Genomic DNA, 14398 nt, shown 5'->3' with positions numbered 1-14398 from the left:
TCAACTTCTCTCTCCCCCCGCCCCCCACCTTAGACCAGCTTATATTTCACCTCTCTCTTAACTATACTTCAGTTCTGCCGAAGGGTCATGAGGACTCGAAACGTCAACTGTTTTCTTCTCCACCGATGCTGCCAGACCTGCTGAGTTTTTCCAGGTAATTCTGTTTTTGCTTTGGATTTCCAGCATCCGCAGTAGCTTTTAGCTTTTCGTTTTTATCTCTGTGAGTGAAGAAGTTTCTCCTAAATTCTCTATTGATTTATCAATAATCACTGATCTTAAACACGTGACATCAAGGTTTGGATACCCCACAAGGGGATATATTTTCTCTATAGCTACCCTGTCTTTGAATCATACAATGGTTATAGCACAGGAGACCATTCAACCCATTGTGCCCATGCAGCTCTCTGCAAATCCTTTCAGAATTTTAAAGATATCTATCAATTCACTCTTCAGCCTTTGCCTTTCTAGAAGGAAGACTTTGCCAGTAGATATAACCTTTCAGTGCTGATGTTATTTTTGTGAATTTTTTTGCACCCTCTCTAAATCCTTTTTATAATATGGAGAGCAGTAATGTTCACAGTTTTCAAAGTGTGGTCTAATCGAGATTATATGCAAGTTTAACATAATTTCTCTGCTTTTCAATTCCATCCATCTGAAAATGAACTCCAGTGCTCGGCTTGTTTTTTTAAAAAAAGAAATTGGCCTCATCAACCTGCAACACTATTTTTGCTGATTTGTGAATGAATAACCCCTAGATTCCTTTGCTCCTTTATCTCATTTGACTTATTATTCCAAGTCTCCTTAGTCTTATTAAAATGTACCACTTCACACTTACCTATAACATGGGCTTAAATATATTGGAATATCCCAAGACACCTCATAGCAGCATTATACAAACAAACAGAAGTGTGACAGTTAGCCACGTAAGGAGATGGTAGGTCAGATGACCAAAAGCTTGGTCAAAGAGGCAGATTTTAAGGGATGTCTAAAAGGAGAAAAGAGAAGTAGAGGGGCGGAGAGGTATAGAGAGGGAATTCCAGAGCTTGGGGCTTAAGAAACTGAAGGCATAGCTACCAATGATAGAGCAATTAAAACTAGGGACGCACAAGAGGTCAGAATTAAAGGAGTGCATATACCTCAGAGGGCATTGGGTCTGGAGGAGATTACAGAGATAAGGAGGTGCGAGGTCATGGGGGGGATTTGAAATCGAGGATGAGAATTTTAAAGTAAAGATGTTGTCTGACCGGGACCCAACAAAGGTCAGCAGGCATAAGTGATAGGGGAACAGGACTTGCTGCAAGTTAAAACACGAGCTGCAGAGTTTTGGATGACTTCAAAATTATGGAGGGTGAATGTGGGAGACCAGCCAGGAATAGTTGAGTCTAAAGGTAAAAAAGGAAGAATGAGAGCTTTAGCAGCAGGTGAGCTCTGCAGTCCTGCCACATCCATTGTGAAATGGTGGTGGACAATTAAATAACTAACTAGAGGAGCAGGCTCCACAAATATCCCCATCCTCAGTGATGGAGGGGCCCAGCCAGAAGTGCCAAGTGGATGATCCCTCTCAGCCTCCCCGAGGTCCCCAGCATCAAAATGACAGTCTTCAGCCAATTCAATTCACTCCATGCTACATCAAGAAACGACTGAAGGCAATGGATGCTGCAAAGGCTATGGGCCCTGACAACATTCTGGCAAAAATACTGAAGACTTGTGCTCCAGAACTAGCTGTGTCCCTGGTCAAGCTGTTCCAGCATAGCTATAAACACTGGCATCTAGCCAGCAATGTGGAAAACTGCCCAGCTATGTCCTGTCCATAAAAAACAGGACAAATCCAACCTGCCCAATTACCACCCCATCAGTCTGTTCTCATCCATCAGCAAGTGATGGAAGGGGTCGTCAACAGTGCTATCAAGCGGCACTTACTCAGCAATAACCTGCTTACTGATACAGAGTGTTGCACTAGGGCCACTCAGCTCCTGACCTCATTGTAGCCTTGGTCCAAACATGGACAAAAGAGCTGAACTTCCGGGGTAAGGTGAGAGTGACTGCCTTTGACATCAAGGCAGCATTTGACCGATTGTGACATCAAGAGGCCCTAGGAAAACTGAAGTCAATGGGAATCAGGGGGAAAGCCGGTTGGAGTAATTCCTAGCACAAAAGAAGACAGTTATGAAACAAAAGCAAAAAATGCTGAAAAACTCAGCAGGTCTGGCAGCATCTGTGGAGAGAGAAACAGAGTTAATGTTTCAAGTCCACATGACTCTTCTTCAGAGGAAGAGGAGTCATATGGACTCAAAACATAAACACTAGAGTACAGGAGCCAGGATGTCTTACTGAGCTGTACAGGGCCTTGGTGAGACCACACCTGGAGTATTGTGTGCAGTTTTGGTCTCCTTACTTGAGAAAAGATGTACTTGCCATAGAGGGATTGTAGCGAAGTGTCACCAGACTGATTCCTGGGATGGCAGGATTGTCGTACAAGAAGAGATTGGGTCGACTAGGCCTGAATTCACTGGAGAAGAAATAGAGGGGATCTCATTGAAACATATAACATTCTGACAGGGCTGGACAAACTGGATGCAGGGATGATGTTTCCTCTGGCTGGGGTGTCTAGAACAAGGAGCTCACAATCTCGGGAGACTGGGTAGGCCATTTAGGACTGAGATGAAGAGAAACTTCTTCATTCAGAGGGTGGCGAACCTGTGGAATTCTTCTTTCACAGAAGGCTGTGAAAACCAAGTCACCAAGTATATTTAAGAAGGAAATAGATAAATTTATGGACTCTAAAAGCACGGGGCACAGGGAGAGAGTGGGAGTATGGCATTGAGTTAGAGTATCAGCCATGATCATAATGAATGGCAGAGCAGGCTCGAAGGGCCGAATGGCCTACTCCTGCTCCTATTTTCTATGTTCCTGTTTCTGACTTGTAACTCACCTCCTGACTCCCCAGAGCCCGCCCAGCATCTACAAGGCACAAGTCAGGAGTGTGATGGAATACTCTCCACTTGCCTGGATGAGTGTGGCCCCAACAACCGCCTTTAACATTCACTCCCTCCACCACCGACGCATAATGACAGCAGTGTGTACCATCTGCACTCCAACAACTCACCGAGGCTCCTTCCACCTTCCAAACCCGCAACCTCTACCACCTAGAAGGGCAAGGGCAGCAGATAAATGGGAACACCACCACTTGCAAGTGCCCCTCCAAGTCTCACACCATCTTGACCTGGAACTATGCTACCATTTCTTCACTATCGCTGGTCAGAATCCTGGAAATTCCTTCCTAACAGCACTATAGGTATACCTACATCACATGGACTGTAGCAGTTCACCATCACCTTCTCAAGGGCAATTAGGAATGGGCAATAAATGCTGGCCTAGACTCATCCTGTGAACGAATAAATTTTAAAAAGCGATCGTCTAGCTACAATTAGATAGGTAAGAATGAAACCAGGTGAGAGCAGGCCCACCCAGCTGGATGACAGTGGAGAGGCATTGATGGTGTGGTTGACTGTGTCAAAAGCTGCAGACAGGTCGAGAAGGATGTGCAGAAACATAGTTTACCTTTGTCACAGTTGTATAGGATGTCATATGTGACTCTGATAATTGCTATTACAACACAATGGCAAGGGCGGAAACCTGATTCAAGGGATTCAAACGTGTAGGTTCCAGGAAAGATGAGCATGAATTTGTACGGCTACATCATGTTCAAAGACTTGAGAGGAAAGGGAGTTGGGTGGTTTGTAAGGACAGTGGGGTCAAGGATTTTTTTTTTTTTGAGGAGATGGCTATATTGAATTTAGTTTGCCAATTACACACCCATTCTGTTAATTTATTGTCTTATTGCGGCTTGGTGCGGTCTTCCTTTTGTGTTAACTATACCTTCCAATTTGGTGTCATTCACAAATTTTGAAATTGGACTTCTAATCCCAGAGTTCAAATTATTAATGTAAATTACGAAGTGGTCCCAGTACTTGTCCTTGTGGAACACCACTTCCCACCTTCTGCCAGCCTGAACAGCTACCCTTAACCCCTACACGGAGTTTGTTGTTTTGTCGCTAGCTTATTATCCATTGTTACTTGTGCCCTGAATTCATGTGCTCTAACCTTCATCATGAGCCTATTATTTAATCTATTATGAAACCTTAGTGAAGGTCTTTTGAAAGTCCAATTGCATTACATCTACTAGATCACTTTTGCTCACTCTGTTACTTTGCATGTCCTTCCATTTTGAAATCCATGTGGACTGCTCTTTGTTACCCCATTGATGTGGTAACCTATCTTCTAGTAGTTAACTGGTAATGCCAGTATTTATCCACTGCCCTGTATATTTTTTCTTTTTAGTTTTCTTAGCATATGAGCATTGCTGGCCAGGCCAGCATTGATTGCCCAATCATAATTGCCCTTGAGAAGGTGGAGGCAACTCCAGATCCACAGCAATGTGATTCATTCTGAACTTAGCTCTGAAATGGCTTAGCAAGCCTCTCAGTTCGACCAAACCACTAAAGAGAAGTCGAGGAGAATTAAAACCAGATGGTTCACCTGGTATCGACATACGCACTGAAAACGAATGAGTCCTCCCAACTAACATCTGGGGACTTGTGGCAAAATTGAAATGCAGAGGAATTTCATTGCTCAGAGGATAGTGAATCTTTGGAATTCTCTACATGTTCAAGACAGGAATCTATACATTTCTGGATGGTAATGCCATCAAGGGATATGGGGATAGCACAGGAAAGTGGCGTTGAGGTAGATGATCTGCCATGGTCTAATTGAATAGCTTGACGATCCAGATGGCTCCCATGTTCCTAATTCCGGCAGCCATACAACAGACTGGCTTGACGTAATCATACTCATCAAATCATACCTTACAATCAATGTGCCAGACATCTCTGTCACTGTCTCCGGGTATGTCCTACCCTACCAGCAGGACAGACTCACCAGAGGCGAGCACAGTGGTTTACAATTGGGAAGGAGTTGCCCTGGGAGTCCTCAACATTGACTCTGGACCCCATGAAGTCTAAGGACATCAGGTCAAATATAGGCAAGGAAACATGCCGACTACCAATTACAGACTGAAGAAGTTTGTATCGATATGCAGCAAGACCTGGGCAACATTCAGGCTCGAGCTGAATCTTCCACCATCAACATCCTGCGGGTTATCATTGACCAGAAACTTAACTCAGCCAGCCACATAGATACCATGGCTACAATAGCAGGTCAAAGGCTGGGAATTCTGCGGTGACTAGCTCACCACCTGACTCCTCAAAACCTGTCCATCATCTATATAAGCTATGAAATACTCTCTGCTTGCTGGGATGAGCGCAGTTCCAACAGTCCTCAAGAAGTTAGTGCCATCCAAGACAAAGCAGCCCGCTTGATTGATACCTCAACCACCACCTTAAGACATTCACTCCCTCCACTGTGTACAGTGGCAGCAGTGTGTACCACCTACAAGATGCACTCACCAAAACTTCTTTGACAGCACCTTCCAAAACCACAAGCTCTAACCCTAGAAAGACAAGTGCAGCAGATGCCTGAGAACATCATCAGCTCCAAGTTCCCCTCCACACCACACATCATCCTGACCTAGAAATATATCGCTGCTGCATCATTGATGCTGGATCAAGATCCTAGAACTCTCTCCCTAACAGTACTGTGGGTGCACCTACACCACATGGACTGCAGCAGTTCAAGAAGGTGAATGAAGAAATTCCTCCTCATCTCAATTGTGGCACAAGTCCCTAAATGTCAGTGGGAAGGACTCTGTAGAGTTGACTGGGCAGTCACCTTCGGTGCCTAAGTCAATGTGAGGTGATCCATCCAGTTTTAATCCTTCTCGACATCTCTGCAGTGGTTTGGTAGGACTGAAAGGCTGGACTGCCTTTCAGAAATTAGTCCAGAGTGAACTACATTGCTGTGGATCTGGATTCACATGTTGGCTATACCAGGTAAGGGCGGCAGAGTTCCTTCCCTAAAGCACACGAGTGAGCTAGATGGGCTTTTACAACAATCTGGTAGCTTCATGATTGCCATTACTGAGACCACCTTTCAATTACAGATGTATTAATTGCTTGAATTTAAATTCCGCCATGGAGCATTAGTCCAGGCATCTGGATTATTGGTACCACAACATTATCAGTAGGCTACCACTCCCAATAACAGGGTATTTAACCTTTACCCTATATAAGTAGCTAGGTTACCTGGTATTTACCCACCCCCCCTGTACATTTACCCATCCTCCTCTACATTCAATCGGTTACCGTTATCCTGTATATTTACCGGGCATTTACTGGGTATTTATCGGCTGCTCTTCTCCCTCTTTACCTGGAACCGGATTTTGATGACATCCAGCGGGTTGATAAGGACCCGGGTCAGGAGCCCGGACATTGACCCGGCCACAGCCACCTTGCTGGGAGATAGCCCCTGGCCGCCTTCCCGGGCCCGCGGGTCATAACCAACCATCGTCTGACGGACCCCGGCCGGCTTTCTCACAGAACCGCCCCCGCTCACTGGCGGGACAAGGACAAGGACAAGGACAATCCCCACCACCGGAAGTGGCAATGCTTTGACTGACAGTTGCCCGGAAAGGTCGATCAGGTTTGATTGACAACTGCTTTAGCCACTCAGAATCCAAATGCATGACAGTCATCCAATTAGATTGTGAGGGGACGTGATGCCGGGAACATACTGCGGAAGCTGGAAATCCGAAATAAAAACAGAAAATGCTGGAAAAACTCAGCACGTCTGACCACAGGGGGCGGTGCAGCATCGACTAGGCCCGATCACAGAGGGGGTTCCAGCACCGACTCCGCCCGACCACAGGGGGCGGTGCAGCACCGACTCCTCCCGACCACAGAGGGGGTTCCAGCACCGACTCCGCCCGACCACAGGGGGCGGTGCAGCACCGACTCCTCTCGACCACAGGGTGCGGTGCAGCACCAACTCCTCCCGACCACAGGGAGCGGTGCAGCACCAACTCCTCCCGACCACAGGGAGCGGTGCAGCATCGACTCCTCCCGACCACAGGGGGCGGTGCAGCACCGACTCCTCCCGACCACAGGGGGCGGTGCCAGAACATAACACATGGTGCATTTCGAAAGGTTGGGTATGTGTAGATTCTTTGAGTGTCTGTTGCTTTAGGGATAGGACAAGGTAACAGAAATGTTACAGCCCATGTTGTCTGCACCGGCTCTCCAAATTCTCCCTATAACCCTACACGTTCTTCCTTTTTAGATAACAGTCTAATTTCCTTTTGAATGCTTTGATTGAAACTGCCACCACCACCACACTCTCAGACGGTGCATTCCAGATCCTAACCACTTGTTGTTTAAAAACATTTGTCCTCGTGTCACGTTTGCTTGTATTACTAACTACTTTGAATCTCAAAATGCCTTAAAGAGATAAACTGTTTCTCCCAACCTACTCTGTCCAGACCTCTCCTGATTTTGAACACCTTTATCATATCTCCTCTCAGTCTTCTTTTCTCCAAGTAAAGCAGTCCCAACTTCTTCAATTTATCTTCGTAACTGAAGTTACGAAGATAAATCCCTGGAACCATTTTTTGTGAATCTTATCTGCACTCTTCCCAATGCCTTCACATCTTTCCTAAAACACAGTTCCCAGAACTAGATGCAATTCTCCAGCTGAATGCCAAATGTAGTGTCTTATACAAATTCAATATATCCTCCTTGTTCTTGGACCTTTTCTTAATTCTTTTGTGGGACGTGGGCTTCACTGGCTAGGCCAGCATTTGTTGTCCATCCCCAATTGCCCTTGAGAAGGTGGTGGTGAGCTGCCTTCTTGAACTGCGGCAGTCCATGTATTGTGGGTATGCCCACAGTGCTGTTAGGGAGGGAATTCTAGAATTTGGACCCAGTGATAGTGAAGAAACAGCGATATATTTCCAAGACAGGATGTATGTAGCTTGGAGAGGAACTTGCAGTTGCTGGTGTTCCCATGCATTTGCTGCCCTTGTCCTTCCAGGTGGTAGATGTCGCAGGTTTGGAAGGTGCGGTAGAAGGAACCTTGGTGAATTGCTGCAGTGCATCTTGTAGGTGGTACATACTGCTGCCACTGTGGTGGAGGGAGTGAATATTTCAGGTGGTGGAAGGGGTGTCACCTAAGCTGGATGCTTTATCCTGGATGCTGTCGAGCCTCTTCAGTGTTGTTGAAGCTGTACTCATCCAGGAAAGTGAAGAGCATTCCATCACATTCCTAACTTGTGCCTTGTGTCATGAAATTATTCATGTATATGTTATTGGAATTTTTTTTTAAATAGACGTTTAGTCTGTGGGTGTGTCTGTGTGTGTTTTATACAACTGTCTGCAAAGGAACCAAAGTGATAGGAACCTCATTTTGAATTTGTAATGTGAAAATGTGTACTTGGTGTCTGCTTAAAGTTTATGGGTTGTTGTTGCCTTGGTGGAGATTAGTTTGGGAATTTGTTAAAAAGTTATGATAGTTGTAATTTGTAGCTATGTATATATGTTCAACTTGTTGTAAATTAATAAATGTCTCATGTAGTTTGATATAAAAACCTCTCGAGAACCGGTGGTCTGATTCCTGAATTTAGAGCTGCATCTCAAACATACCACTTGAAAATATAGGTTATGACAGTTGTTTAAAGTTTCCTCTGGGATTTTAAATAACACCCTTTACCAACTGCTGTGTCATAATAATTGTAGATGGTGGATAGGCTTTAGGGATGTCAGGAGTTGAGTTACTTGCCACAGAATTCCTAGCTGTTCTTGTCACCACTGTGTTTATGTGGCTGATCCAGCTCAGTTTCTGATAATGCCCAGGATGTCGATAGTCGGATTCACCAATGGTAATGCCATTGAATATCAAGGGAAGAGAGTTAGATTCTCTCTAGTTGGAGGTGATCATTGCCTGCCAGTTGTTGGCACGAATGTTACTTGCCACTTGGTAACCCAAGCCTGAATGGTGTCCAGGTCTTGCTCCAGTGTCTGAGAAGTCGGGATGATGCTGAACAATGTGCAATCAGTGGACATCGCCAGTTCTGACTTTATGACGGAAGGAAGGTCATTGATGAAGCAGCTGAAGGTGGTTGAGCCGAGGACACTACCCTAAGGAACTCCTGCAGTGATATCCTAGGACTGAGACGACTGACCTCCAACAACCACAACCATCTTCCTTTATGCTAAGTATGACTCCAACCAGTGGAGAATTTTTCCCTGACTCCCATTGACTCCAGTTTTGCTAGGGCTCCTTGATGCCACACTCAGTCAAATGCAGCCTTGATGTCAAGGGCAGTCACTCTCACCTCACCTCGGAGTTCAGCTCTTTTATCCATGTTTGGATAAAGGCTGTAATGAAGTCAGGAGCTGAGTGGCCCTGGCGGAACCTAAACTGAACTTCAGCGAGCAGGTTACTACTGAGTTAGTGCTGCATGATAGCACTGTTGATGACACCTTCCATTACAATGCTGATCATCGAGAGTAAACCGATGGGGCAGTAATTGGCCAGGTTGGATTTGTTCTGCTTTTTGCTAACAGGACAACCTGGGCAATTTTCCACTTGGTGGGTAGAAGCCAGTGTTGTAGCTGTACTGGAACAGCTTGGCTAGGGGTGCAGCAAATTCTGGAGCACAAGTCTTCAGTACTATTGCAGGGATGTTGTCAGGGCCCCTTTGCAATATCCAGTGATTTAAGTTGTTCCTTGATATCACATGGAGTGAAATGAATTGGCTGCAGACTGGTATCAGTTGCGACTCCTTTCTGCATCTGACACTTGGGACAGACTGGTTTCTTTGGCCCAAGGAGTTGGTTGAGGGAGTGGTTTATCTTGCTGTGCCATTCAATGACACAGGCATATGTTTGGTTTGTGCTGCTGCTGTAAGGTGGCCAATTCTATCAAATCTTTCACTGTGATCACTGCCACACCAACACCTTCACTTGGTGGTTGTGTGTGTACTACTGTCAGTGCAGTATCTTTGGCTGCATTATCAGCTTCTGAGTTCCCTTCACTGCATGGCATTCCCAGTTTCTGGATAGCAAGGTTCGTTATGATTGTGAAGGGCTTCCCAAACCACCTTCCACAAGGTACCATGGATTAAAGGTTTACCTTCAGTAGTACAATATTGATTTCTGTGATATAATGGGAGGGTTAGCATTACATTGATGACATAAGCACTGTCAGACCATATGTTGGATGTTTCTGTGATTGTTGTTAAAAGAGCAAGTATCTCTGCAGAGTGGGAAGAGTGTCAGGTACATTGTCTCTCAATAACTCTTCCTGGCAGAATGACTACATAACTTACGTGTGATCCTTCGAAATAGCAACAGGAGATGTTCACCTACACAGCTTCGGCAGCACATATACTAAAATTGGAACGATACAGAGAAGATTAGCATGGCCCCTGTGCAAGGATGACACGCAAATTCGTGAAGTGTTCCATATTTTACACTTTCAAAACATTTTACACAGCTCTGGCACCCTTGATAGGAACGTTGTTTCTTTTGCAATAATGTCAATATTTCTGTGTATTAACTCCAATGTCCGTCTACTTAAATGTTGTGATGAGACCAAAGAGTCTCCAAGCTTCATCAGTAAATAGAGTTATGGTGTGTAGAAAGTGCAGAGTAATAGATTGCAAACCTGTGACATACGTGAAGTGTTGCAATGTCCAGAACATAGCTAGGCAGGTGATGTTTGCACACAGGGTAGGTATTCCCTGCCCCTCGCAGTATGTGTGACACATACACAATCAGTTGCAGTTTTTCGCCATGTTTCTGACTGCACTGCAGTCAGAGTTTGTTCTGAAGAGGCCACTTCTAGGTAAAGAAAGAATTAAGTAGGGTCAGGTACAGTAAGACTCACAGCTTGCATGACTGCCTTTTTAAGGTTGGTTACAGCTTCAGTATGACATGCTTTCCAACCAGACTGGATATTATCGCTCTGGGATTTGAGAAGTTCATATTGATGTTTTGCCATCTCAGCAAAATTTGGAATAAAGTTTCTTTGATAACTTACTAAACCCAAAAATAATTTGAGGGCAGTTTTAGTGGTAGGTAGAGGTAATCACTGAATAACCTCTATTTTGTGAACGTCTGAAGTAGTTCCTTCAGACATAACTATGACTCCCAAGTAAGTTCCCTTATCCTTAAACAACTGAGCTTTTCTCGGGTTAATTTTCAGACTTGCCTGAGCCAGAAGTGTTAAAGGTTCTCCTAGTAGAAACAAATGGTTTCTCACTGAATCAGTTGCCAAAAGAATGTTATCCACACACTGTAACAAACACTCACTCAGGTCGAGAGAAGTTTGTGAAATATTGTGGGAACATTGTGAAACCCTTGGGACTGACAAGTCCAGGCCTAACTCTGATCTTTAAATCTGGAAGCAAATTTGTACTGGTCCTCAAATCTAACAGGAATGCTCCAAAATCCACAGGAAATATCTATGGAGGAAACGTATTTTCTACCCATTGGAATTTTTGGCAAAATGGTGGGTGTTTCTCACATGACTGGGAACAAGCTGGTGTTTCCGAATTTAACTTCTGGTAATTGAATGTTAACCTCCAACTACCATCAGGTTACCTGACAGGTCAAATAGGTGAATTTGTCATAAAGCACCTTGCTTTACAACACCTTTCCTCATGAGGGATTGAATGGTCTCTCTAATACAAGGGTGACTATCTTTTGGGATTGAACACTGTTTAACAAAGGGATGAGGAGGTCCATTGATAGGCTCCTCCCCTCCATCCTACCATAATCATGTGTACTAGTGGCAAAGACATTGGGCAGAAAGAATAATTCAGAAATACTTCATTCATCTTCATGTTTGGGAGGGCTGTAAGTTCAAGCATTTTTAATGGCAAATGCAGTGTGAACATCTGAAACTACCATGCTTTTTCACTTCCTGCACCCAACAATAAATAGTTGCAATAAATAATCAATAATTGCACCGCATTGATCCAACATAACAGTTCCCAGTATTCTCGTTTCCAATGGTAAATCCATCTATACTGGTGTTTCAATTGTGTGGGTGAGGCCTCCCAACTGGAGTTTGGAAGCCTCTCCTTTATACCCAGTCTTTTTGGTGCTGTCATAACCTACTAAAGGCTTGCAACCCTTGCCCACTGCAGCATTGGGTTCAGGGCATGGGGTGTGAATGACTGTGACAGCAGCTCCTGTGTGAAGTAACATGCCTTGTTGTTGGTCCCTATCATTAACAACAGAAATGACTGGCCAACAGTCAGAATCGTGGCGGAACCCCAATACCAACTTTTCAGTGGGGGCCAGTTCCCGTCATTGGGTACTGGTTTGAGCCCCGTTGTTGACTGGAGCGCTCGGTTGGGAGCTGCCTGCTGGTTGTGCAGTGAGAAAGGAGCGCATTGCATTTGATGCTCCTTTATTAATCATATCCTGTAACTGTCTGGATTATGGGCTGTTTGCTCTGGGGAATTATTTTGGGGTGCTCTCGCTCCTTTATGAGCGGTTCATGGTGGGGGAGGTTTTCTGATACAGCCTTGAGTGTAATGGTCTATTCTGCCCAGCAGTAGCAGCTTTGGGACTGTTTCTCAGTGCACAGGACAGACACCTTTGTCCTTCCACTGCAGAGGTTGATTTTCTTGCATGGGCTTTTCCTGGGTCTTTTGGTGGGGGGTTCTCCAAAGATATCCCTAACCAATACCCAGCTTCTGCTGCGTTAGCTTCAATTGTGTGCCATGAGTTGGTTGGGCAGGTGGTAATTCCCATAGTCTTGCAGACTTTTGAGTGTAGTTGTCTTAGAAATGAGTACTTAAAATTAGGTGGATTCTTGCCATGTGTTTGTGTTTGTGGGGGCTACGGGTAGCACACAACTCATAAAGGCGGTTAGCAAAAGCACATGGTGACTGGTCAGAACTCATTCTCTGATTCAGATTAATACCACTGATTCCAAAAATGTGCGCAAACCGATCTGTTACTTTGCCAATGTTGGCAGATTGTAGATTGCACGGTCGACATTTTCTTTAAACTCTCTTGAGCAGGCAGTCAAAAGAATATGTTCTAAATCACTATCCTCCAGCTCTGAGTGACCTCTTGAAAATCTCCCCACCTTCTGTTCACTTCAGGGGAATCATCCCAGCTGCAGTGCTTCCTGACTCCCTAACAGAAGCTTGCATATTGGCTTGGGAAAGAGGAGAAGTCTGCTCTTCTATTGCCATGTGACCTTGCTGCTCTCAGGAATTTGTTTGCAACACGACTGAAACAAGAGCTGGCATAGGCTCACTCAGAGATGGCTCCTGTTGCTGTCAGTTCAAAACTGGAGCTGGGTTTAGAACCAGAACCAGAACACTCCCATAAGGTAGGGGAGGATGAATAGAGGCATCGGCCATTGTGGCTAGCGGGCTCATGTATGAGAGTGTTGGTGCAGATGTATAAACTGGTGCAGGGTGAGCCACGTCAGTTGGCATGGCCGGGGAGCATGGGTCATCACCGGGACAGTTACATGCGCCATACACGAAGGTACTAGTGGAATTCGTACGTGTGCCAGATCGAGAGAAGCAGGCGCTGGTGGAATGGGTATGTATGCCAGAGCAAAAGGAGCTGGTGTTGGTGGAATGGGATCAGTTACCTTGTCACCCTTATCTAGACATGAGGCATTGGCATACCCCAGTCCACAGAGAAGTCCCAATCAAATTCCATTTCTGGGGATTGCGTTAAGCCTGTTGGCTCTCTTCGCAAAACCGCTGAAATGTGTGCAGGTTTATCTCATAACCAATCCTCTAACATGAGTATCGTACACCAGCAACAAGTGTGGTTTGCTCTTTTACAAATTTTTCCCTCATTCTCAATTTCAAAGCACCTTTCGTATTTCGTCACTCAGATTAACACCAATCTCTCTCTTACTGTATTTTATATTCATTCCCTGCAGCACTAGCCTTTGCACCATTTTCCACACTGTACCTTGACTGGCCATGACCGATGTAGTATATTTGGCAAATATTAACTCACAGATTCATTTTTGCAATTTAGCTTTCTGATATTTTAACTGCTGCTCTAACTCTTATCCTTCTCATCAATTACCTCATCATCTCTCCTCACGTAAAAATATGCACAATACTCCAGAAAATTTTGGCCTTTCGAGGCTTCCATGCCTTACTGTACATTTTATCATCAAAATAAGTAACACCATCCCGAAAAAAGTTGTTTGCTTCCAAATTCTCCTGCTGAAATGCCTGAAGGTCTTCCCCGAAGAGGTGGTCAAGCTTCTCTGTGTACTGTGAGGAAGTAATCTTTTTCATGACACGATCTAACTCTCCCATGAATAATTTTCTGGGGTCATTGTACCTTTGATACTTTCACAGCTCAGGACCTTTTATGTCTGTGCTGCTGTGGTCGCCAAAATGTAGGTTTAACGTGGGTGTTTGCCAAATTCAGACTTGATTTAATTTAGC

At 44.8% G+C, this 14398-nt stretch overlaps 1 protein-coding gene and 1 pseudogene across 1 annotated transcript in view; one reads left to right on the top strand and one right to left on the bottom strand.

The window, feature by feature from the left end:
- slc25a19 (solute carrier family 25 member 19) overlaps positions 1–6521 on the bottom strand; it is a 28732-nt gene extending 22211 nt beyond the window's left edge. Inside the window, exon 1 of the mRNA XM_078570857.1 lies at positions 6325–6521. Within this exon, the coding sequence (XP_078426983.1) occupies positions 6325–6462 (138 nt within the window). The 5' untranslated portion in view covers positions 6463–6521. The remainder of the gene's footprint in view (positions 1–6324) is intronic.
- A 3788-nt stretch (positions 6522–10309) lies between these two features.
- On the top strand, positions 10310–10423 carry LOC144667656 (U6 spliceosomal RNA; annotated as a pseudogene).
- Positions 10424–14398: the final 3975 nt, after the last annotated feature.

The sequence above is a fragment of the Cetorhinus maximus genome, chromosome 24, assembly GCF_964194155.1.
Source record: "Cetorhinus maximus chromosome 24, sCetMax3.hap1.1, whole genome shotgun sequence".
Classification (NCBI taxonomy): domain Eukaryota; kingdom Metazoa; phylum Chordata; class Chondrichthyes; order Lamniformes; family Cetorhinidae; genus Cetorhinus; species Cetorhinus maximus.
The sequence above is the reverse complement of the archived record's forward strand: the minus strand, read 5'-3'. Positions and strand labels throughout refer to the sequence as shown.